Source organism: Chiloscyllium punctatum, chromosome 6 (genome assembly GCF_047496795.1).
Source record: "Chiloscyllium punctatum isolate Juve2018m chromosome 6, sChiPun1.3, whole genome shotgun sequence".
NCBI classification, from domain to species: domain Eukaryota; kingdom Metazoa; phylum Chordata; class Chondrichthyes; order Orectolobiformes; family Hemiscylliidae; genus Chiloscyllium; species Chiloscyllium punctatum.
The window spans coordinates 65,782,068-65,802,640 of NC_092744.1; the positions used below are offsets into that span (position 1 = coordinate 65,782,068).

At 40.5% G+C, this 20,573-nt stretch overlaps 1 protein-coding gene across 2 annotated transcripts in view; it reads left to right on the forward strand.

Annotated features, from left to right (window-relative positions):
• Window positions 1–20,573, forward strand: part of clstn2a (calsyntenin 2a) — a 556,740-nt gene that overhangs the window by 517,108 nt on the left and 19,059 nt on the right. For both annotated transcript variants that reach the window (XM_072572819.1, XM_072572818.1), the window contains 5 exons: window positions 3,908–4,116; window positions 9,832–10,002; window positions 11,059–11,204; window positions 11,404–11,530; window positions 14,271–14,455. In XM_072572819.1, coding sequence (XP_072428920.1) covers window positions 3,908–4,116; window positions 9,832–10,002; window positions 11,059–11,204; window positions 11,404–11,530; window positions 14,271–14,455 — 838 coding nt within the window. The remainder of the gene's footprint in view (window positions 1–3,907; window positions 4,117–9,831; window positions 10,003–11,058; window positions 11,205–11,403; window positions 11,531–14,270; window positions 14,456–20,573) is intronic.

Consider the following 20,573-nt stretch of genomic DNA (forward strand, 5'->3'; position numbering starts at 1 on the left):
ATCTCTCAGTTCACTCAGTCTCTGTCTCTCTCGCTCTCTCTCTCTCTCTCTCTCTCATATTTCAACAGCCTGACCCTGTGTGTGATGTTTAAAGATAATTTTAGAATATCAGCATTTGTAGAAAGGCAATCTTGGGGAAACTTATAGGATTGAAGACTAATAAAAACCTCAGGGCCTGATAATCTACAAATCAGAGTACTTAAGGAAACAGCCTTGAAATAGTGGTGGTCATCTTTCAAGCTTCTATGAATCTGGAACAGTTCCTACAGGTTTGAGGGTAGCTAATGTAACTCATCTATTTAAAAAGGGAGCAGAGAGTAAACTAGGAATTATAGACCACTCAGCCTGATATCAATAGTGGAGACAATGCTAGTTCCCATGATAAAAGATATAGTAGCTGAGTGTTTGGAAGACAGTGGCAGGATTGAACAGAATCAGCATGAATTTATGAAAGCTGAATCATGCTTGACATATCTATTGGAATTCTGGAGATGTGTCTATGCACTGAGTTGATAAGTTTGACAGGGGGAGTGCAGTGCAGGTTCACCAGAATGATTTCTGGGATGGCAGGAAAGACAACGAGGAGAGGTTAAATTATTTAGGATTATATTGACTGCAGTTAAAAAGAATGAGGTGCAATCACATAGAAATTTATAATACCCTAACAGGATTGGAGGGTTCAACTTATAGGGAGAGCCTGAAAAGGTTTGGGGCTTTTTTTTCTCTGGACTGTTGGAGCCTGAGAAGTTTATAAATCGTGAGGGGCATGCATAGGGTGAATAGCCAAGATCTTTTTCCTGGGGAGTGGGTGGGGGTTTGAAGGGCATAAGTTTGGGGTGAGAAGGGAAAGATTTAAAAGGGACTTAAAGGGTAATTTTTTTTCATAAAGAGAGTGGTGCATGCATAGAATAGTGATCAAAATAGCAAAATGTTTTAGTAAATTAGCATCAACCAATCCATTTGCAATACTGTCTCTCTATATTTCCACTTCTTCATTGAAAAGATTAAAAAGGTCATATGAGTTAGCTTTATTGTTTGGCACATTTTAAGTTTTTTATATTCATTAGTCTGTATTTACAATTATAAATTCATTGCTTTCACTTATTTTTAGGTCAGAAAGTTTTATACGTTTTCTTTATACCTTTATTATTTTTCAAATTCAAGTTTAATTTTGCAACACAATACTAATTGCCCTTGAACAGAATAGCTTGCTCAGCCATTTCAGATGACCGTTAAAAGTTAAATTGTCACAACAGAGGAAGTGTTGGAGGCTGGTACAATTATATTTAAAAGGCATTTGGATGTGTATATGACTAGGAAGGGTTTAGAGGGATATGGGACAGATGCTGGCAAATGGGACGAGGTCAGATCGGGATGTCTGGATGGAGCAGATGAATTGGACCAGAGGGTCTGTTTCCAAGCTGTATGATTCTATGACTAGATAGGGTAGATACAGGAAGGATGCTCCTGATGGCAATGGAGTCCAGAACCAGGGTCATGGTGTAAGGATGCAGGGTAGACCATTTAGCAGTGAGGTGATGAGAAATGTCTTCACCCAAAGAGTGGTAAGCCTGTGGAATTCACAACCACAGAAAGCAGTCAAGGCCAAAACTGTTTAATTTCAAGAAGGTCTTAGATCTAGCACTTGGAGCAAGAGGGATAAAAGGATATAGGGAAAAGCTCACACTATTGAGTTGGATGATCAGCCATGATCATAATGGATTGTGGGACAGGCTTGAAGGGCTGTTAGGCCTGCTCCTATTTTCCATGTTTCAATGTTTCTATCTAAACGTTTGCAACCAGATCCACCAATAATTCCTATGCATTCTTCCTTCCTAAAGTCAATCTCCAGGGCAATGTGAATCATGCAGACGTTGTTTCCATGTAAGTTTGAATAGAGCTGAGGGAGTGCACACTTTTGTGGCACAGTGGCAGTGCCCCCTACCTCTGAGCCAGGAAGGCCATGTTCATGTCCCAGCTGTTCCAAAGGTGTGATGTTACATCATCTGAACAGGTTGATTAAAATATCTACAACTGAGGGCCTAGAGGATAGTCAACTTGGAACTAAATGTTGAAAAGTGTGGCACTGGGAAAAGCACATAAGGTCAGGCAGCATCTGAGGAGCAGGAGTATCGGCATTTTGGACATAAGCCCTTCATCAGGAATGGGGGGGAGAAGGGGGCTGAGAGATAAATAGGAGGGTGAGAGTGAGGCTGGGTGGAAGGTAACTCGGAAGGCGATAAGTAGATGGAGGTGAGGGGTGATGGAGATAAGTTGGAGGGGAGGGTGGTGCGAATAGGTGGGAAGGAAGATGGACAGGTAGGACAGTTCAAGAGGGTGGTGCTGAGTTGGGGGGTTGGATCTGGGATGAGGTGGAGGGAGGCGAGATGAGGAAATTGGTGAAATCGACATTGATGCCATCTGGTTGAAGAGTCCCAAGGAAGAAGATCAGGCGTTCTTCCTCCAGGTGTTGCGTGGCTTGGATTTGGCAGTGGAGGAGGCCCAGGACTTGCATGTCCTTGGTGGAGTGGGAGGGGGAGTTGAAATTATCGGCCACAGGGCAGTGGGGTTGTTTGGTGCGTATGTACCAGAGATGTTCCCTGAAATGTTCCACAAGTTAGTACCCTGCATCCCCAATGTAGAGGAGACCGCATAAAGAGCAATAGACACAGTAGATAAGGTGTTTGGATGTGCAGGAAAATCTCTGCCGGATGTGCAAGGATCCACTGGGGCCTTGGATGGAGGTGAGGGGGGAGGTGTTGGCACAGGTTTTACATCTCTTGAAGTAGCAAGGGAAGGTGCCAAGTGTGGCCGGTGTGTTGGAGGGGGAACATGGACTAACAAGGGAGCCGCAGAGGGAATTCTCTGCGGAATGCTGATAGGGGTGGGGAGGGAAGTATCTCTGCTGATGGGGTCTGACTGTAGATGGCAGAAATGGTGGAGGATGATGCATTGTATCTGAAGATTGCAAGGTGAGGACCGGGGGTTGCATCCTTGGTGCAATTGGAAGGGTGAGGTTCAAGGGCGGATGTGCGAGAAGTGGAGAAGATGCACTGGAGGGCTCGTCCTCTTGGCTCTCCTTACATTCTGAGCTATCCATACTGCTCTTTATGCTCACTGATGTGCACATTCATGACATTGTCGCAAGGTTGCTCCAGCTTCCCAAAGCCCTTGTATAACCACGATCTCCTTCATTTCACCAACATCGTCTAATTCTCAAGAGAGAGTCCCCAAACATAGTGATCTTAGAAAACTTTGCATTTAGAATGTAGTTGGGATGTATTGTATGCAATCCACTTCCAATCAGGCACATGTCAGAGGGACTACGAATTGGAATTGAAACTATGAAAGCAACAACAATAATAATTACATGTCAGTGCTCTTCCAATCAGCTTAGTGTTTCCTCTACAACATAAATATTCTCTTATGAATGCCCACATGTTGTTAAAATGACAAAACGTTCTTATGCTCAGAAACAAAACTGGAAACTGCTGGAAAAATCCATCTGTGGACCTGAAGGATCATTGGATCGAAAGCAATAACTCTGATTTCTCTTCACAGATGCTACCAGACCTGCAGGGTTTTCCCAGCAATTACAGTTTTTGTTTCTGATCATTCCAGCATCCATCGTTCTTAGTAATTTTAAACCTAGTTATATTAATCATCCTAATCACCTTGGCGATGGAAAAATTATGGAACAGGATCTTTCAGTTCAGTAGAATTAATTGATTGGTTGTAATATGGAAGGGTCCAGCATAAAAGCAGAGAGACTTGAAAAGGATCTCCAGATCCTCTTTGCAAGATTCAAGCAATTGTGCACAAAATTAATAAAGTTCTTTCACTGAAAACTGGCTTTAGGCTTTAAGGTAATGAACGTTTTCCTGTAATGTCTTATTTACTTGTGAAGGTGTTTCGGCGAGGACACTTGTATCAGTATCTCCAACATTTCTGCATACATTGTAGTCCTTCAGCCTGTTGAACCAAAGATTACAATTAGTGGGTTGGACCATTTCTCCAGACCGGCATCTGAATTTGAAAACAACAGAGGTGTGATACTCTTCCCAGGCCTCAGAATCATCAGCACAATCCGAAGAGGGCAACACGAAGATGGCAAAGGTGAGAAAACTAAGAGGCAATGCAAAACAGGCAGAGAAAAGCCGCCAAGTTAAAAATCTTGATGCATTGAATTTTTTTTAAATAAGAATTTTGCTTTTTAACAAAGTCTATACTATTTACTTGATATATGTATTGTTTAGTGCACATTTTACAGCAACCGATTTTATTTCAACAATAGCAGCACGTTATATCATATCCCAGAAGTCACCCAATAATTTAACACATATTCCACACAAGTATGTTCCAGTTGTGTAGTTGACCAGTGTACTAACAGGGCACAAGCAACACTGTGCCAACAGTTCATATGTAATAAGCAGTTCAGTTAGTTGCTATTCTTTTGATGACACCAAAATCCATTACTTGTTTACACAGCTTTCATTGGATGTTTTTTTATGCGATGCAATTCTAATCATAGCAACCCTCAAATCAGGAACTTTAATCAATTTAATCATCATCTCTTACAATAAATGTTTATAGTTACATTTTCTAAGATTTATCCCTGATAATACCATACTTCTTGTTCGGATCAAATTTACAGGAAGATTTAATTTATTCTATCAATAATTCTGACTCTTGATTAGTTAGAAACTGAATTTTAAATATTTAACAGACTTAAGATACTGGCTAGGAATCACAATTAGACCTAGAGTTCATGGTATCAGAATTTTACAGTATTTTGATGAACAACATGCTACATTGTTAAAGTGATGGGCTCCGAGCTATAATTTTGGCAGTCATGTTGCTCATATCAGTGGGTTTCCTTATACATGACAAAAGAAATTTGCACCACACATGCTACAAGTTTGGAAATTTGATCTACTTTCTGATATTTTAACTTTGATTTTAACTCGGGCTGGGGTCAGGTGGGTGGAGCAGAGCTGGGGGGTGGTAAATCCTCCTAATCTCAGCAGTGTTGAGGTGATGTTAACTACTGGGCATTGTCTGTATTCTCCTGTGCCTGTTACTGGTGGCAAGAAGAAGCTGGTTACTGGGTGGAGAGCACAGACAGGAGGCTACAGCTTGGTATCCATGGAACATTCCCTGGAAGCTTACTAAGTGAGTTGGTTGAGTGAAAGCTTGTGAAAGGGAGTAAAGGGGAGCATTGTTTAGATGTCCTGAGTAGAGGGCCTAAATGATCCCTATGAGACATGGCCCACCATGGCAGATGGTGGACTTTGTGTTCAGTAATTCCGTCTAATTCTATGTCTCATTGTTGATTATCGTAAAAACCCATTTGGTTCAATAATGACCTTTAGGGAAGGAATGCTATATCCCAACCTGGTTTGGCCCACGTGTGACTCCAGACCCACAGCAATGTATTTAACTCTTAACTACCCTCTGAAATAACCTAACAAACCACTCAGTTGTACTAAAAAAATGTCTGTAAATGGAATGAAGCAGGCAGACCAACCGGTACCAATCTAGGTATAAGAAACAAGGGTAAACTCAGCTGTGTTACTCCTGCAAAATCCTTCTTATCAACATCTGGGAGAATGAGCTGCCTCACAGACTTATTGGCTATTGCTTCACTATAGTCATACTAACAGAACCATACATTGTGTGTCCAGGCAACACTATCACCATTTCTGAGTATATCCTCTCCCTTGGCAGGACAGACTCAGCACAGGTAGCAGCATAGTGACATACAGTTAGGAGAGCATTGCTTGGGAGTCTTCAACATTGAGTTCAATTCCTTGAAGTCTCATAGCAACAGGCCAAACCTGGGTAAAGAAATTTCCTGCTGATTACCACACACCATCCTCCCTCTGTTGATGAGTCAGTAGTCCACTTGCAGAAAGTACTGAGGGTAGCAAGAGTGCAGAATGTTCTCTGAATGGGGCTCTTCAATATCAATCACCAATATCAATGCTTGGCAGCAGCATCTTTGATTAATTTGGTCAAGTCCTAGAGGACATTGCTGCTAGACTGGATTTCTGGCAGGTAGCAAGGGAACCAAAAGGAGAGAGAAACATACTATACCTCATCTGCACCAATCAGCATGCCGCAGATGAGTCTATCTATGGCAGTATTGGTAAGAGCAACCACCACATAGTCCTTGTGGAGACAAAGTCCTGTCTTCACATTGAGAAGACCCTCCATTGTGTTGTATGGCATCAGCTTTGTGCTAAATGTACTGGACGTTAAGTATAGCTGGCAACGGAAGACTGGGCAACCATGAGGCATTGTGGGACATCAGAAGTAACAGAATTGTACTCAAACACAATCTGCAACCTCATGGCTTAGCATATTCCCCACTCTGCCATTAAGCCAGTGCTCAATGGAAAATACAGGATTGCACGGAAGGAGCAACACCTGGCATTTCAAAATGTGAAGTGTCGACCTGGTGAAACAAGCATCATAAGTGATGGACAGTGATTCCTTAACCAACAGGTCATTCAGCCATGAATGGCAGGGAAAAAAAATAAACAATTAACTAGATGAGAAGGATGGGAGAGTTCAGCATTTCAGTGCAAAAGATAGGACTGAAGTATTTGCAACAATTTTCAGCCAGCATAGGCTAAGTCGATGGCCCATCTCCTCCAGAGGTCCTCAGATGTCAGTCTCCAGCCAATTTGATTCATTCCACATGGCACCAAGAAACATGAGGTGACATTGGATACTGCAGAGGCTATGGGCCCTGACCATATTCTTGCAATAGTACAGTAATTGTGTACTCCAAATTTTACCACACCCTGAGCCAATCTATTCCAGTATGGTTATAGTACAGATATCTACCCGACAACTGGAATGTTATCCACCATGTCCTGTACCCAAAAATCAGGACAAATGCAATCTGGCCAATTGCCAGCCCATCAGTTTACTCTCAGTCATCAGTAAGGTGATGGATGCTGTCGGAAACAGTACTAAAAAGCAACACCTGCTTCACCGTAACCTGCTCACCGATCCTGAGTTCTGCCAGGGCATCTTGAGTTCCTGACTTCATTAAGGAAAAACATGGAAAAAAGAGCTGAATCCCAGAGGTGAGGTGAGAGTGATAACCTGTCACACCACAGCCACATTTGACTGAGTGTGACATCAAGGAACCCCAGCAAAACTGGAGTCAACGGCAATCAGGAGAAAACTCTCTGATTGTTGGAGTCGTATAGACCCAAGTACAGCTCCTTTGGCCCTCGATGTTGCACCACCCTGTAAAACCAATCTGAAGCCCATCTAACCTACACTATTCTATTCTCGTCCATATGCCTATCCAATGACCATTTAAATGTCCGTAAAGTTGGCAAGTCTACAACTGATGTAAGTAGTGTGTTCCACCTCTGAGTAAACAAACTACATCTGACATCTGTTCTATATCTATCACCTCTCAATTTAAAGCAATGCCCCCTCGTGCTAGCCAACACCATCCTCGGAAAAAAGCTCTCACTGTCCACCTAATTCAACCCTCTGATTATCTTATATGTTGCAATTATGTCACCTCTCAACCTTCTTCTCTCTAGCGAAAACTGCCTCAAGTCCCTCAGCCTTTCCTCATAAGACCTTCCCTCTGTACCAGGCAACATCCTAGTAAATCTCCTCTGAACCCTTTCCAAAGCTTCCATCCTTCCTATGATGTGATGACCAGAACTGTACGCAATACCCCAATTGCAGCCAAAAGGCTAGCAGAAAGGAAGTTGTTGTTTTTAAATACCAATCACCTCAGCTCTAGGACGACTCTCCAAGAGCTCCCCAGTGTTGTGTTCTTGGCCCGACCATCTTCAGCTGCTTCCTCATTGACCTTCCCTCCATCATAAGGTCAGATATGAGGACAGCAGTGTTCATGACTCCTCAGATACTGAAGCAGTCATTGTTCAAATGCAACAAGATTTGGACAATAGCCAGGTTTGGGCTGACAATTGGCAAGTAATATATATGCCATACAAATGCCAGACAATGACCATCTCCAACAAGAGAGAACCTAATCATTATTCCTTGACATTCAATAGCATTACTCTCACTGAATCCCCTATTATCAATATCCTCGGGGTTTCCATTGACCAGAAACTAAACTGAATTAGTCATACAGTGATTAAACGAACAGTTCAGAGGGTCTCTATCCTGCAGCAAATCACTTCCCTCCTGACACCCCAAACCCTGTTCACTATTGATAAGACACAGGTCAGGCGTTTGGTAGAATACTCCCCATTTGCCTGGACGGGCACAGCTCCAACAACACGGAAGAAGATAGGCACCATCCAGGACAAAGGAGCCACTTGATTGGCACCACATCCAGAAACGTTTACTCTCTCCAACACAAATGCACAGTAATAGCAGTGTGTGCTATCTAGAAGATGCACTCTAGAAATTTACCAAAACTCTTCAGATAACACCTTGTAACCCTCTGACCACAACTGTCTAGAAGGACCAGGGCAGCAGATACATGGGAACAACCACCACCTGCAAGTTACCCACTCACCATCCTGACTTGGAAACATATCACAATTTTTTTTTCAGTATCATAAGGTCATCTCTCCGCCTAATGACATTTTAGGCATATCCACACAAAACTGACTGAAGTGCTTCAACAAGACAGCGTACCTTCTCAAGGCAATCACGGGTGAGCAAAAAATGCTGGCACACCCAGTAATGCCCACATGAATGAATAAAACAGGGGAGCTGCCATTCTTGGCTTCACAAGTGAGTAAAAAATAAAAAATGAAAAGAGCCTTTTGAGCCTCTACCTTCTGCTGGGTGGACATTGAGGGAAAAATAAAAGCTGAACTACTTTCCCCGCTCAGGCTTAACGTTAAACTAGCCATTGGGTCCTGCCTGCACCACCAGAGGCCAGTCTGTTTATTGAAAGAAAAGATTCTGTGGAATAGCCCAAGTTCCTTCATTTGCAAGTTCCAGTTAAAAATCAAGCTGGTGAGGTTGTCAGGGATACTGATAAATAACACAAGTGAGGGCTTTTGACGGTCAGTTGACTCATTTTTCTTTGGTAAACTGGCAAAATTAAAACCACCTGTTTGTGATTTTCTGTGGCCTGACATTGGCTGCTAATCAAGAAACAAGCTGATGAAAATGCTGACCTACCCCACTGGAAGCTGTAAGTTCTGTTTAGCAGGAAATGCCCAGGGTGAGCAAAAGTAGGATTAAACAAAACAGGAAAAGATAAGGAAGGTTGCAAGAGGGTGAGTGTTTGACTGTGTATCTCATGTGTCCTGCCTGACATGTGAAAGATATTTTCTCAGGTACAAGACTAATATTCTATTCTTGGCCAGACTTGTGTGGAGAGTGAAGAATTATTAAGGGTATGAATAAGCGTTTAAGATTTTACAATAATAGGCGCCTGGAGGTTTGGTGCACTTCCACATGTGCAATGGAAGGGAAGGCCCCAGCTTAAGCTATGAATGGTGGCTGACTTCAGTACTTCCCTAAGCAGCAATCTGGCCAGGAGAAAACATGAGCTTTTCTCCTTAAAGGACATATTTCAGCTTCACGTGAAATTTTATCTAGCTAGCTTGGATAAGAAATGAGAAAAATCATCCATCTGAAAGGAATAAATTTGATGAGCAAAACATGGATTTCTATTCGCAAATTGTGACTGGAAGCCAAACACTTGAGCTACTGGTACGGCTGATATGAAACTTTAGAATTTAGGAATGCAATGGTTTATAGTAATCTTTTCTCGTATATAGGAATTGTATTTCAGACATGCTTGAAAATTTGAAATTAAACAATTTTATATTCATTGAACTCTTGTAAATTTCTTTTTTGTAGCCCGTCATATTAGTAGACCAGAAGAGGTTGTTCACAATCTAGATTACTGTGATATTTTGATCGTTGGAGATGAACTAAATTCTGAAGAGGAGTGTTTGGAACTGGAGCCAATTGAGTTGCATGGGAAACATCTGGAGTTCACAAATTCCACATCTGGAATGTCCATTTATGGTAAATTCCTTTTCTTTCTGAGGGAAGAATAGTAAGCATGTCTTGTGGCACTGTGGTCGAATCCTTGTCTCTAAGCCAGAAGCACTGGATACAATTCCCACTCCAGGAATTGATGGCCAATGCAAGTTTGTTCAAACATGGCCAAACAGATAGAGTATCAACTTATAAATCATTCCAACATATGCCAATGGCATGCAGTAAGAGTGCAGTAAGAACTTCGTGGTTCGTCATGTCATGGGAAGAAATTGGAGCTTTACCATGACTACCCATAGCTTCAAGCTACGATGTACATGTAAAATTAGAATGTTGCCACAGTAACCCAGATCCCTTTGGTGAGGGGGGATGGTGGCAGCAGTTAGCTGGTGTAGATCAGATCAGTGCCAGATGGACGAGGTTCAATCCCTGTTTCAACTGGGGTGGATTCAAGGCCTGGCTCCATGCCCCATCTGAGGTAAAGGTTATGACACTGTGTGTCAGATCTGCTTTTGGGAGAGAACACAAGAGGAACAGTAACAATAATGCATGAATTGATTATACTGCAAATTTATTTTGTCTATTATCCCAACGAATTGACTGATATTTCAGAATACTTGTTGACTTGATACGGTGACCGAGTCATCCCCAAATCACCAAATTGAAAATATGTTTGTAATTATTTCACATTTTTAGCTAATTAGTAGACTTCAATATCTATAAAATAATGCTTGCAATGAAATGTATATCTAACTGTATGAAACTTAATTGGATTGCAGCCACAGTGTGCAATAGTTATCCAACAGAATGGTTTATTTCATGTTAATATGAAGACAAAAATGAATTATTTTAATAACCCATTGAGAACTGCTTCAGTATTGTGTCATGTTGAAACTGGTGTTACTTCTGTTGAAGCATGTTGTATGAAATATTACATTATCTGGCACTCTTCAAACCAAAGGTTATGGTTTATTTTAACAAGATTATTTTCAAAACTATTAGTGGGCACCTGTATGAACAGAACGCATTCATATTATCAAAGCTATCTTCCACATGATGAACGTGTCTGCTTGTGCTTATTAGGGGTGGACACCATGACAAATTATGAACATGTTCTTCGTAAACTCCGTTACCGTAACTGGAAAACTGCATCCATTTTTGGCCGAAGGTTTAGGCTGACATGCTCAGAGCTCAATGGACGCTACACAAGCAATGAATTCAATTTAGAGGTGAGAAAAAGACAAATTGAGTGTAGACTTAGAGACAGCTGATGTATTAAGGTCAGATAGAAGAGCTGTTCAATTCATGAATGTTGCTGGAATTTACTTGGTGAGCTGTAATGTACTTAGACTGTCACTGGTATAGGACTGTGAAATTTGATTTAATTTGACAGGATGATTATTGACCACCTTGGTTTCGTTTGTCTAGGTGAATGTTCTGCATAACATTAATCTTATGGACCATGTTAATCATGTGATGGTTCAGCCCCAATTCCTCCAGTCAATCCATCTTCCTGATCTTCCAGGTCACAACCTTAATGCTGCTCATAGTTCAGGTACTAAAGCAATCTTCTTAAAGAAGCTAAACACAGTGAATGACATTAAGTTTAAAGATATGGAAGTATTAACAATAGAAAAATGTATCAAAAGGTTAGCTGTGAAATTTACAAGCGATAAATATCTATATTTATTGGCACTTGAGAATTAGATTTGGACTAGTTGGAATTCTGATAATCAGATATCCACTGTTTGTAAAAACAGATGTTTGTGCAGAAATAGGGGAAAACCTGCATGTCTTTGAAACTGGGGTCTATAGATTTACATACCAAAGGGCTACTGAATATTTTAACTGCAAGCTTTCTACTATCCAAACTGCAACCCTTAAGATGCTTGCAGCTCCAAGCCTTTAAATAAACCCTTTCAGCACAGGAAAACTTAGGATTTCTTCTCTATTTCTGTGTTCTGATTTAATTTTCTGAGTTTAGAGCTTACAAGAGATGTGAAGTTCTTTTTGGCATTTTTGTCCAACTGATGGACTAATAGTAATGCTAAATATATGGATCTAGCTAGACCACCAACTCGAAATATAACCAAAGGATTAAGAATGTTGGATTGAGCTTCATGGATTTGGAAAACACTGACTTTCCGACAGATTCTGCTCTCCAGCCACTGACTCCATCTTCCTCCCTGTCAGCCTTTGGGGGTTGAACCAAACGTGATGTTATATTTGAGCCCAAGATGAGCTTGTGATCATATTTCCACATCTTACACAGGCTTGTGATTAAAGTTGCATTTGTGCCATGAATCTTTGAATGCAGTGGATTGGTAAACGTTGTTTATCCTCTTAAATGTGTGAAATAAGCTTGAGGACAATTACTTTGAACTGCTGGTCTTTCATTTCACTGACTGGCACATGGCAAAAGTAGGAGAATTGGACATTAGCATGTCTTCACACTTCTATACAACCTTTACAGAAAGCAGTAACTCAATGATACAATGTTTCTTTATCCCTAGCAGAGGGATAAGCAATCTATTTTGAGGTCACTTTCAAATCACTTTCTCGCCCACTATTGAAGTTTTGTTGAAAATGGTCATGAGATGAATATCTGCTGCTTGTTCTTCCCCATCATGTGCAACTGGTCCTCATTTCTGCCCATTCCCTGCCACCATTCTTAGAGGTATTTTACAAGCTGAAAAGAGAGTCATTGACATACTTCACCTATCCACCCCAATGCACTAAGAGACTATGCCAAAACCAACCAACTAGAGCATTTGATATTTCTTCCCCATTCCTCCTCCACTTGCCCTTTCCTCTTCTCCTCCTCCTCACACTCAAATTGTCTATCTATACTGCACCCCCCACCCCATCCCCCATCCCTGTCATGTGCTATCACCTTAATCAGGTACACTCTCCTCTTTCACTCTTTTGGTTTTCTTCTTCCCTTTGTTAATTCCTGCATTCTCTTACCTCCTCATTCCCTTCACCTCCACCTCTCTCCCAATGAAGTTATCTGCTTCCCTCTCCACTCTCTCCTACCTGGGTGTTTAGCATGGGCTATTATGTTCATTGCAGTGAACGCTTAAACCTCTAGCTTTGCACCAAGAATATATTCAGTTTTACCAATACAAATATTCAGTTAGCTAGACTGAATAATCATCAACAAAATGGTACTGCACAACTCTCCAATGTGCCTTACCTTTTATTTAATTAAACTCATTATTGCCTTTTTGATCAGTAAAGTTGCCTAAGGCCAATTTCTTTTCAAACAGAATTGTTATTGTATTATAATTTGGTATATAACCATATAACACACATCTGCTCTCCAAAATAAAAGCTGAGCATACTCGTCATGACCTCAGGATGTGAAGACATCCCAAAGTGCTTTACAGTCAATGAAATGTTCTATTAAACATAGTAGTTATTTTATAACATTGCAGTCACTTGTGTATACATGTGGCATATATGCTCACATGATGCACTCACACACTTGCTTTTGAGTACACACAGTGTATTTCTTTGCATGCATTTCCCAGCTCATTCACCCAGAAGTGTTCAATATTTCACTCTCTCCCCATCTTAACCTCTACAGAATAGTGTTTCTGTACGTAGACCAGAGAAAGAAATAAAATGAGGATTCAATAAGCATGCTGGTTCTAAGTCAGTTGCGATGGTTACCAGGAAAATAATTTTGAAAGCAATCTATTATTTGGAACATTACTGCAGTAGCTTCCAGAATTCATCTCTCTGAAGGCTTTTCTGCTGGCTAAGATCAGGCAGCAGCAGAGTGCATTTAAATTGGGCTTGCTGAGGTTCAGCATCTATTTAGAGGATTGATTGTACTGACAGCTATGGCAGAAGTAAACAGTACTTTGTCACATTGCATTGTTGTAGAAGTTACTTGCAAGCCAAGGAAGCAAAGCATGCACAGTAAATCACTTTTGAGATGTGCACCGTGATGGAATTTGCCAAGTAATAAATTTATGGAAAACATATGGAGCTTGGGAGAAAATAAAAATGTCTTGGAGTTGCAAGCAATGTCGATATCAGAATTACCAACTGTCAAACTATTTTATAATTACTGAAGTTATTTTCAGCACAATTAAACTAAGCCTTTCTGAGTTTTATTAAATGCTGCATCTTAATGAGCACAGTATCCATATGAAAAGAATGTACTCTTTCTATCCCTAAAACTGAAATAAATACAAGATGTTAGCTACAGGCAAGTTCTTGAATCTCAAAATCTTAAACGTTTATCTCATTTCTGACACACAGTGTATAAAAACTTTGTTTTTCAGTTATTCCCAATGCTGCCACAATTGTCATTGTGGTGTGCATTTGTTTCTTAGTCTTCATAATTGTTCTGGGGGTCTTCAGGATCCGAGCAGCTCACCAGCACACTAGTCGGGAAAACGAGAGTGGAAAAGAAAATGAAATGGATTGGGATGACTCTGCTCTGACCATTACTGTTAACCCAATGGAGGTGAGTAATGCCAGATATTAGGTTAAAGATTGATTTGATATTTTGTGACTGAAGCAGCATTAGCCCATATGACATAGGAGCAGAAATAGACTGTTCAGTCCATCCAATCTGCTCTGCATTCAGTGTGTTCGTGGCTGACCTGATAGCCCTGAACTCCACTTCCCTGCTTTTGCCCATAATCCTTGATTCCCTTAATGATTAAAAATCTGTCCATCTCAGCCTTGAATATACCTAATGGCCCAGCCTTGGAAGTCTTTTATTATAAAGCATTACTACCCTTAAAGAAAAACATAACATTGTCATCTTTTTTAATAGGGACACCAATCCTCAAATTATGCCCTCTCCCCTATAATGACTTCAACCTCTCCATTTGTACCCTGTCACATCTCCTAAGAATTTGATACATTTCAAAAAGCTTGCCTCTCATTCTTCTAAACTCCAATGAGTAACAAGCCCCAGTCTGACCTACTCACCCTCTTCTCAAGAAAACCCATATATCTGGAACCAACCAACCAAACCTTCCCTGGCCTGCCTCTAATGACTTGTTTAGCTTTCCTTTCAAAGTAAAATAAAACTGTTCACAGTATCCCTGGTGTGGTCTGACAAGTATAGTTTTCACAAGATTTTATATTCCATTTTATATTCCATTTCTTTTTGAAGTAAACGACAATATTTTATTGGCCTTCTCTGTAATCCCCTAAGTATAGATCTAGCTTTTTGTGATTCTTGCAGTAGGACAGCCAAATCTCAGTGTGCAGCAGTTTTCTGCATCTTTCCTAATTTAAATAATATTCAGCTCTTCTATTCTTCCTGCCAATGGACCTGACATCACATTTTCCCATATTATATTCCATCTGTCAACTTCTTGCACACTCATTCAATCTTTCTCTGACTCTCTACAAACTCCCTGTGCCATCCTCACCACTTGCCTTCCCACCTATTTTTTTTAATGTCTCCATAAACATGATGACTCTGCATTCACCTCAGTCATACAAGTCATGAATCTCTGGTCTCCCTTTAGGTAACATATGATAATAGGATGATGAAAAGCTTTTCGGAAGATACCTCCTGACAGTTTACTGATTGTTGCTGTGATATTATAGAGGGATATTTTAGAGTTTTACTGAGGAATTAGATAGGGAATCCATTTATATGATAAATTCCAACTGGATCCAAAGTAGTGAATCCAAGCAATGCAAGGAATCAAGAAATATGTTAACTTAATCGCTGTAATAGAAAATTTAGAATGTATTCTATTAATACACTCATTATAAAAACAACATTATGAATAGAGCAAATTATTATTTCTAAGTGTTATAACTGATATTACTCAGTAAACTCTACAGCCTGAAACACTTGTGATCAAGGTGTTTTGGAATTTCAGAATTGTGTGTGTTGTGTAAGAGCACTGGAATGCTAACTACAGTGTGTAAACCAGATATGAGTTATGTACCTGAGACATAAAACAGTAGAAAAATGTTATGAAGCACAAATAAAAAATATTTTATTTCTGTAAATGCTGTATAATCCATCTTTCCAAAGAACTGCTGTGTACTAAAATGATGTTGTTGCGGGAACAGGTAACTCTGTAGAATGTTTATTTCACAAGGACGGTACCCAATTTACAAACATCCAACTTATGAACATTTCCTGTACGTACAAAACAGCTCCTTTGTATTGTCAGGCATTGTGTTGTGATTTGCATACAAATTGAAATGCAAACGGACTCAAACAGGACCCACTTACAACCTGGCAGCTGCCTGGAGTTGGAGTTAGTGTCAAAGAAGGTAGCTGATCATCAACAGCAGGAATAGTTAATTCTTTGGCTTTGGTCCTCTCTGCTGGTGAATGGCATTGGGCTTGGTGATGTTGATGGTGTGCGTGTGGTGTGACTTTCCAAATGCATCAAATATTTGCGACAACCTCATATGGCTGTTCTTATATTGATTTTGCCTGAATCCTGTGCACATGCTGACTTGTAAAGCATCATTGCTCTAGAAAGCCAGTGAAACAGGAAGCCAGATTTATCTTAATAACCTTCCCCACGGGAACATTATCTTCTTCATCACTATTGCCATTCTATACTTATGTAAAACTATTTCAATAATTTCTACATCTGTTTCTTGTTGAACAGCTGGAGCATTATCCTCACAATTTAGCCATCTCCTAATGTTTTCCTTGTCTAGGTCAATGTCTGCATCACTTTGCATTCACTTGGCATAGTACAAGATATCAGTTGCTTTTGCCTTGACCTTGTTTCCATTTAAAGCTCTGTATCCTTATCACCAAAAACTTTTAAAGGACACCACCTGTGCCACACATTTTACAAGATTTTCCCAGTGACGATCATCCATACATTTGCCCAACACCAAATCACAATCAATATGGAAGGCCCATTTTAAAGAGCACCAGACTACAACTGTTCATAGACATAGCAAAAACTGTGCCTGTATCATTGAATTAGACCATAAGACCATAAGACATAGGAGTGGAAGTAAGGCCATTCGGCCCATCGAGTCCACTCCGCCATTCAATCATGGCTGATGCGCATTTCAGCTCCACTTGCCAGCGTTCTCCCCGTAGCCCTTAATTCCTCTAGACAACAAGAACCTATCAATCTCGGCCTTGAAGACATTTAGCGTCCCGGCTTCCACTGCACTCCGTGGCAATGAATTCCACAGGCCCACCACTCTCTGGCTGAAGAAATGTCTCCGCATTTCCGTTCTGAAATGACCCCCTCTAATTCTAAGGCTGTGTCCACGGGTCCTAGTCTCCTCGCCTAACAGAAACAATTTTCTAGCATCCACCTTTTCAAAGCCATGTATTATTTTGTACGTCTCTATTAGATCTCCCCTTAATCTTCTAAACTCCAACGAATACAATCCCAGTATCCTCAGCCGTTCCTCATATGCTAGACCTGTCATTCCAGGGATCATCCGTGTGAATCTCCGCTGGACACGTTCCAGTGCCAGTATGTCCTTCCTGAGGTGTGGGGACCAAAACTGGACACAGTACTCCAAATGGGGCCTAACCAGAGCTTTATAAAGTCTTAGTAGTACATCTCTGCTTTTATATTCCAACCCTCTTGAGATAAGAGACAACATTGCATTCGCTTTCTTAATCGCATGTAGTACTTTTTATTGATCTAATAACTTCACGGTCCTTTGGTTGAATTAGAGATGTACAACAGGGGAAAAATATGTTTACAAGCATAGAAACAACAATCTAGAGTAGGCCATTCGGCCCCCATTGCCTACTCTGCCATTCAATATGATTATGGCTGATTCTCTATCTCAATGCCATATTGCAGCTGTTTCTCCATACTTCTTGTTGTCTTTAATATCTAAAAAAAGTATGTCTCTTTTTGAATAAACTCAGTGACTCAGCTCCACAGCCTTCCACTGGTTGATCACACTCTGAGTGAAGAAATATTTCTTCATCTCAGTCCTAAATGACCTACTCCATATCCTGAGAGTGTGAACACTGTTTTGAGGATCCCCAACCCCATGTGTCCAGTCTGTCTAGCCTTGTTAGAATTTCTATCAGATCTCTCATTTTCTTAAGTGAATACAAGCCCAGTTGAACTGATCTCTCCTCATAAAACAGTCCTGCCACCCCTGGTATCACTGCAGTAAGATATTCATACTTCTGAACTCAAATCCTCTTGCAGTTAAGGCCAATATGTCATTTGCCATCCTAATTGCTTGATGCACTTGCCTGTTTACTTTCCTTATCTAATGTACAAGGACACCCAGTTCCCTTTGCACATCCATATTTCCCAATATATCATCATTTAAATAATGCTCTGCTTTTTTGATTTTCAAACTGAAGTGTATTACTTCACATTTAACTACATTGCAATGCATCTGCCCATCATATTCAACTTGTCTAGATAGCCCAAGAAGCCTCTTTGCACCCTCCTCAGAACCCTACCTAGTTTGGTGTCATCAGTAAACTTGCAAATATTGTTTTTGGCTTCCTCATCCGAGTCATTAATATTTATGTCCTCATTGGCTGGACCTGAAGTACTGATCCCTGTAGTACACCACTAGTTTGGCCCATCAAGTCAACACCAATCGTCCAAAGAGCGTCCTTCCCCTCTACAACCCTGTGTTTTCCCATGACTAATCCACCTAGCCTGACCATCCCTGGACACTACAGGCAATTTCGCACAGCCAATCCACCTAACCTGCACATCTTTGGACTGTTGGAGAAAACTGGAGCACCCAAAGGAAACCCACGCAGACAGGGGAGAATGTGCAAGCTCCCCACAGACAATCACCCGAGACTGGAATCAAATCCAGGTCCCTGGCACTGTGAGGCAGCAGTGCTAACAACTGAGCCACCATACCACCTATAATTTTACCCATTAGCCTGTTAATGTGGAACCTTATCAAAAGCATTCACGAAACAAAAATACAGCACACCAGCTGTTTTCCCCGTATGTAAATTTCTTATGTAAAAAAAATCTAATGGATTTGTTAAACGTAACTTTTTTTTGTCAAACACAAGTTAACTTTGTCTAATCCCATTAATGCTTTCCAAGTCTTCTGTTATCACATCTTTTATGATAGATGCTAGCATTTTCTGATGATGGCTAATTGGTCTGTAACTTTAGAACCTTACCACCGATATGTCTAATATTTTCAGAGCTGCTTAATTTGTACTCTGGGATGCAGATTATCAGGGCCTGAGGATTGGTCAGTCTTTAATTCCACTAATTTTGAGCACCATCTTTTCTCCTAATAGTGATTTCCTGCAATTCCTCTCTCTCACTTGAACTTTGGTTCCAGACATTACTGGAAAATTATTAGTGCTGTCCGTGGTGAAGACAGAACTAAAATGTGTGTTCAATTCTTCCGCCATTTAGGAAATGTAGGGAATAAATTGACAGCATTTAATTGTTCCACTGAGAATGAACTGAACAGTTGTCCAAAGAAGCATAATATTACTATCCACAGCCAATGCAATGTGCATGAGACTTAAGATCAAAATGATTGTGGAACCAATTGCCCACGATCTACATGTATGTTTGCAAGCCTTGTAAAGCACAGATTATCTTTAGTACCTTTTGTTATGATGAGGAGTTAAAACTAACATCCCAGAAAAGGTCGCCTTGTCTTGGAATCTGCTAAAAGTGTGTGAGTGATTTCCATTGATTAAAGAGAAAATAACAATTTATTTTCCCAACTCTAACAGTGAACACTGAACAGACACTATTAACAAATCCAAGCCCCCCTTTTCTTAACTAAGTACTACCTGACTCCAACTGCATAAAAATGGTGCTCCAATAACACAATTATTAAACCTTAAATTAACTTAATCTCTCAAAGTCCAACAATCTCTTATGTTGTCTTCCTCCCAGTCTTCCAAATTACTGCTTCCTTTTGTCCTTCCAATCCTGCTGTCTTTTCCATGGGTCATCATCTAATTTTTTTCAGCGAGTGTCTTTATATACAATTTCCTGGTACCTTCAGTAGATGATGCCTTTTGAGAGATTTCATTTGAGAGCAAGATGTTTATTTCTTTGGATGGGAGTTGGCTCTGACTAATTTTCAAAATGTTCTTCCTTTATATTCCCTCAACATCTTACCCTCTCATTGTTCTGATATTGTCAATACAATAAATTCAAATTCAATTGGTTTTTGGTATCCTGGACATAATTTAAATTAATCGGTTAAATTCAAATCCAGTTGCCTTGACATCACAACACAACCCCAAGCCGATTGTTACATTTTACCAACCCTCTGCACTCTCTGCAGCTGTCAGCTAGTCACAGACACATGTGCTATCTCAATCTCTCAGCTCAGAAAAGGCACCTCTGTCTTAAAGTGACCAGACACTTTTTCAACATCGTAACACTTTGAAAGCACTTTTGCCTATAACCAGCAGTTTGCACTTTGTCTTTCATGTCTCCTCAAGGCTGAATTTCTTTTCCTTCAATAACTTCCCAAATTCAGTTAAGAAACATTCTGTAGCTGTCAAATGTTTTTCCACATGTTGACTCTAAATGGAGGATGCAGTTGCCCAGGTCAAACCTTTGTGCCATCCTTTACAGTCTGCATGCACACCACCAATTCCCAAAAAGGTATGAAAGTTGTTTGGCCTCTTCTGTAAT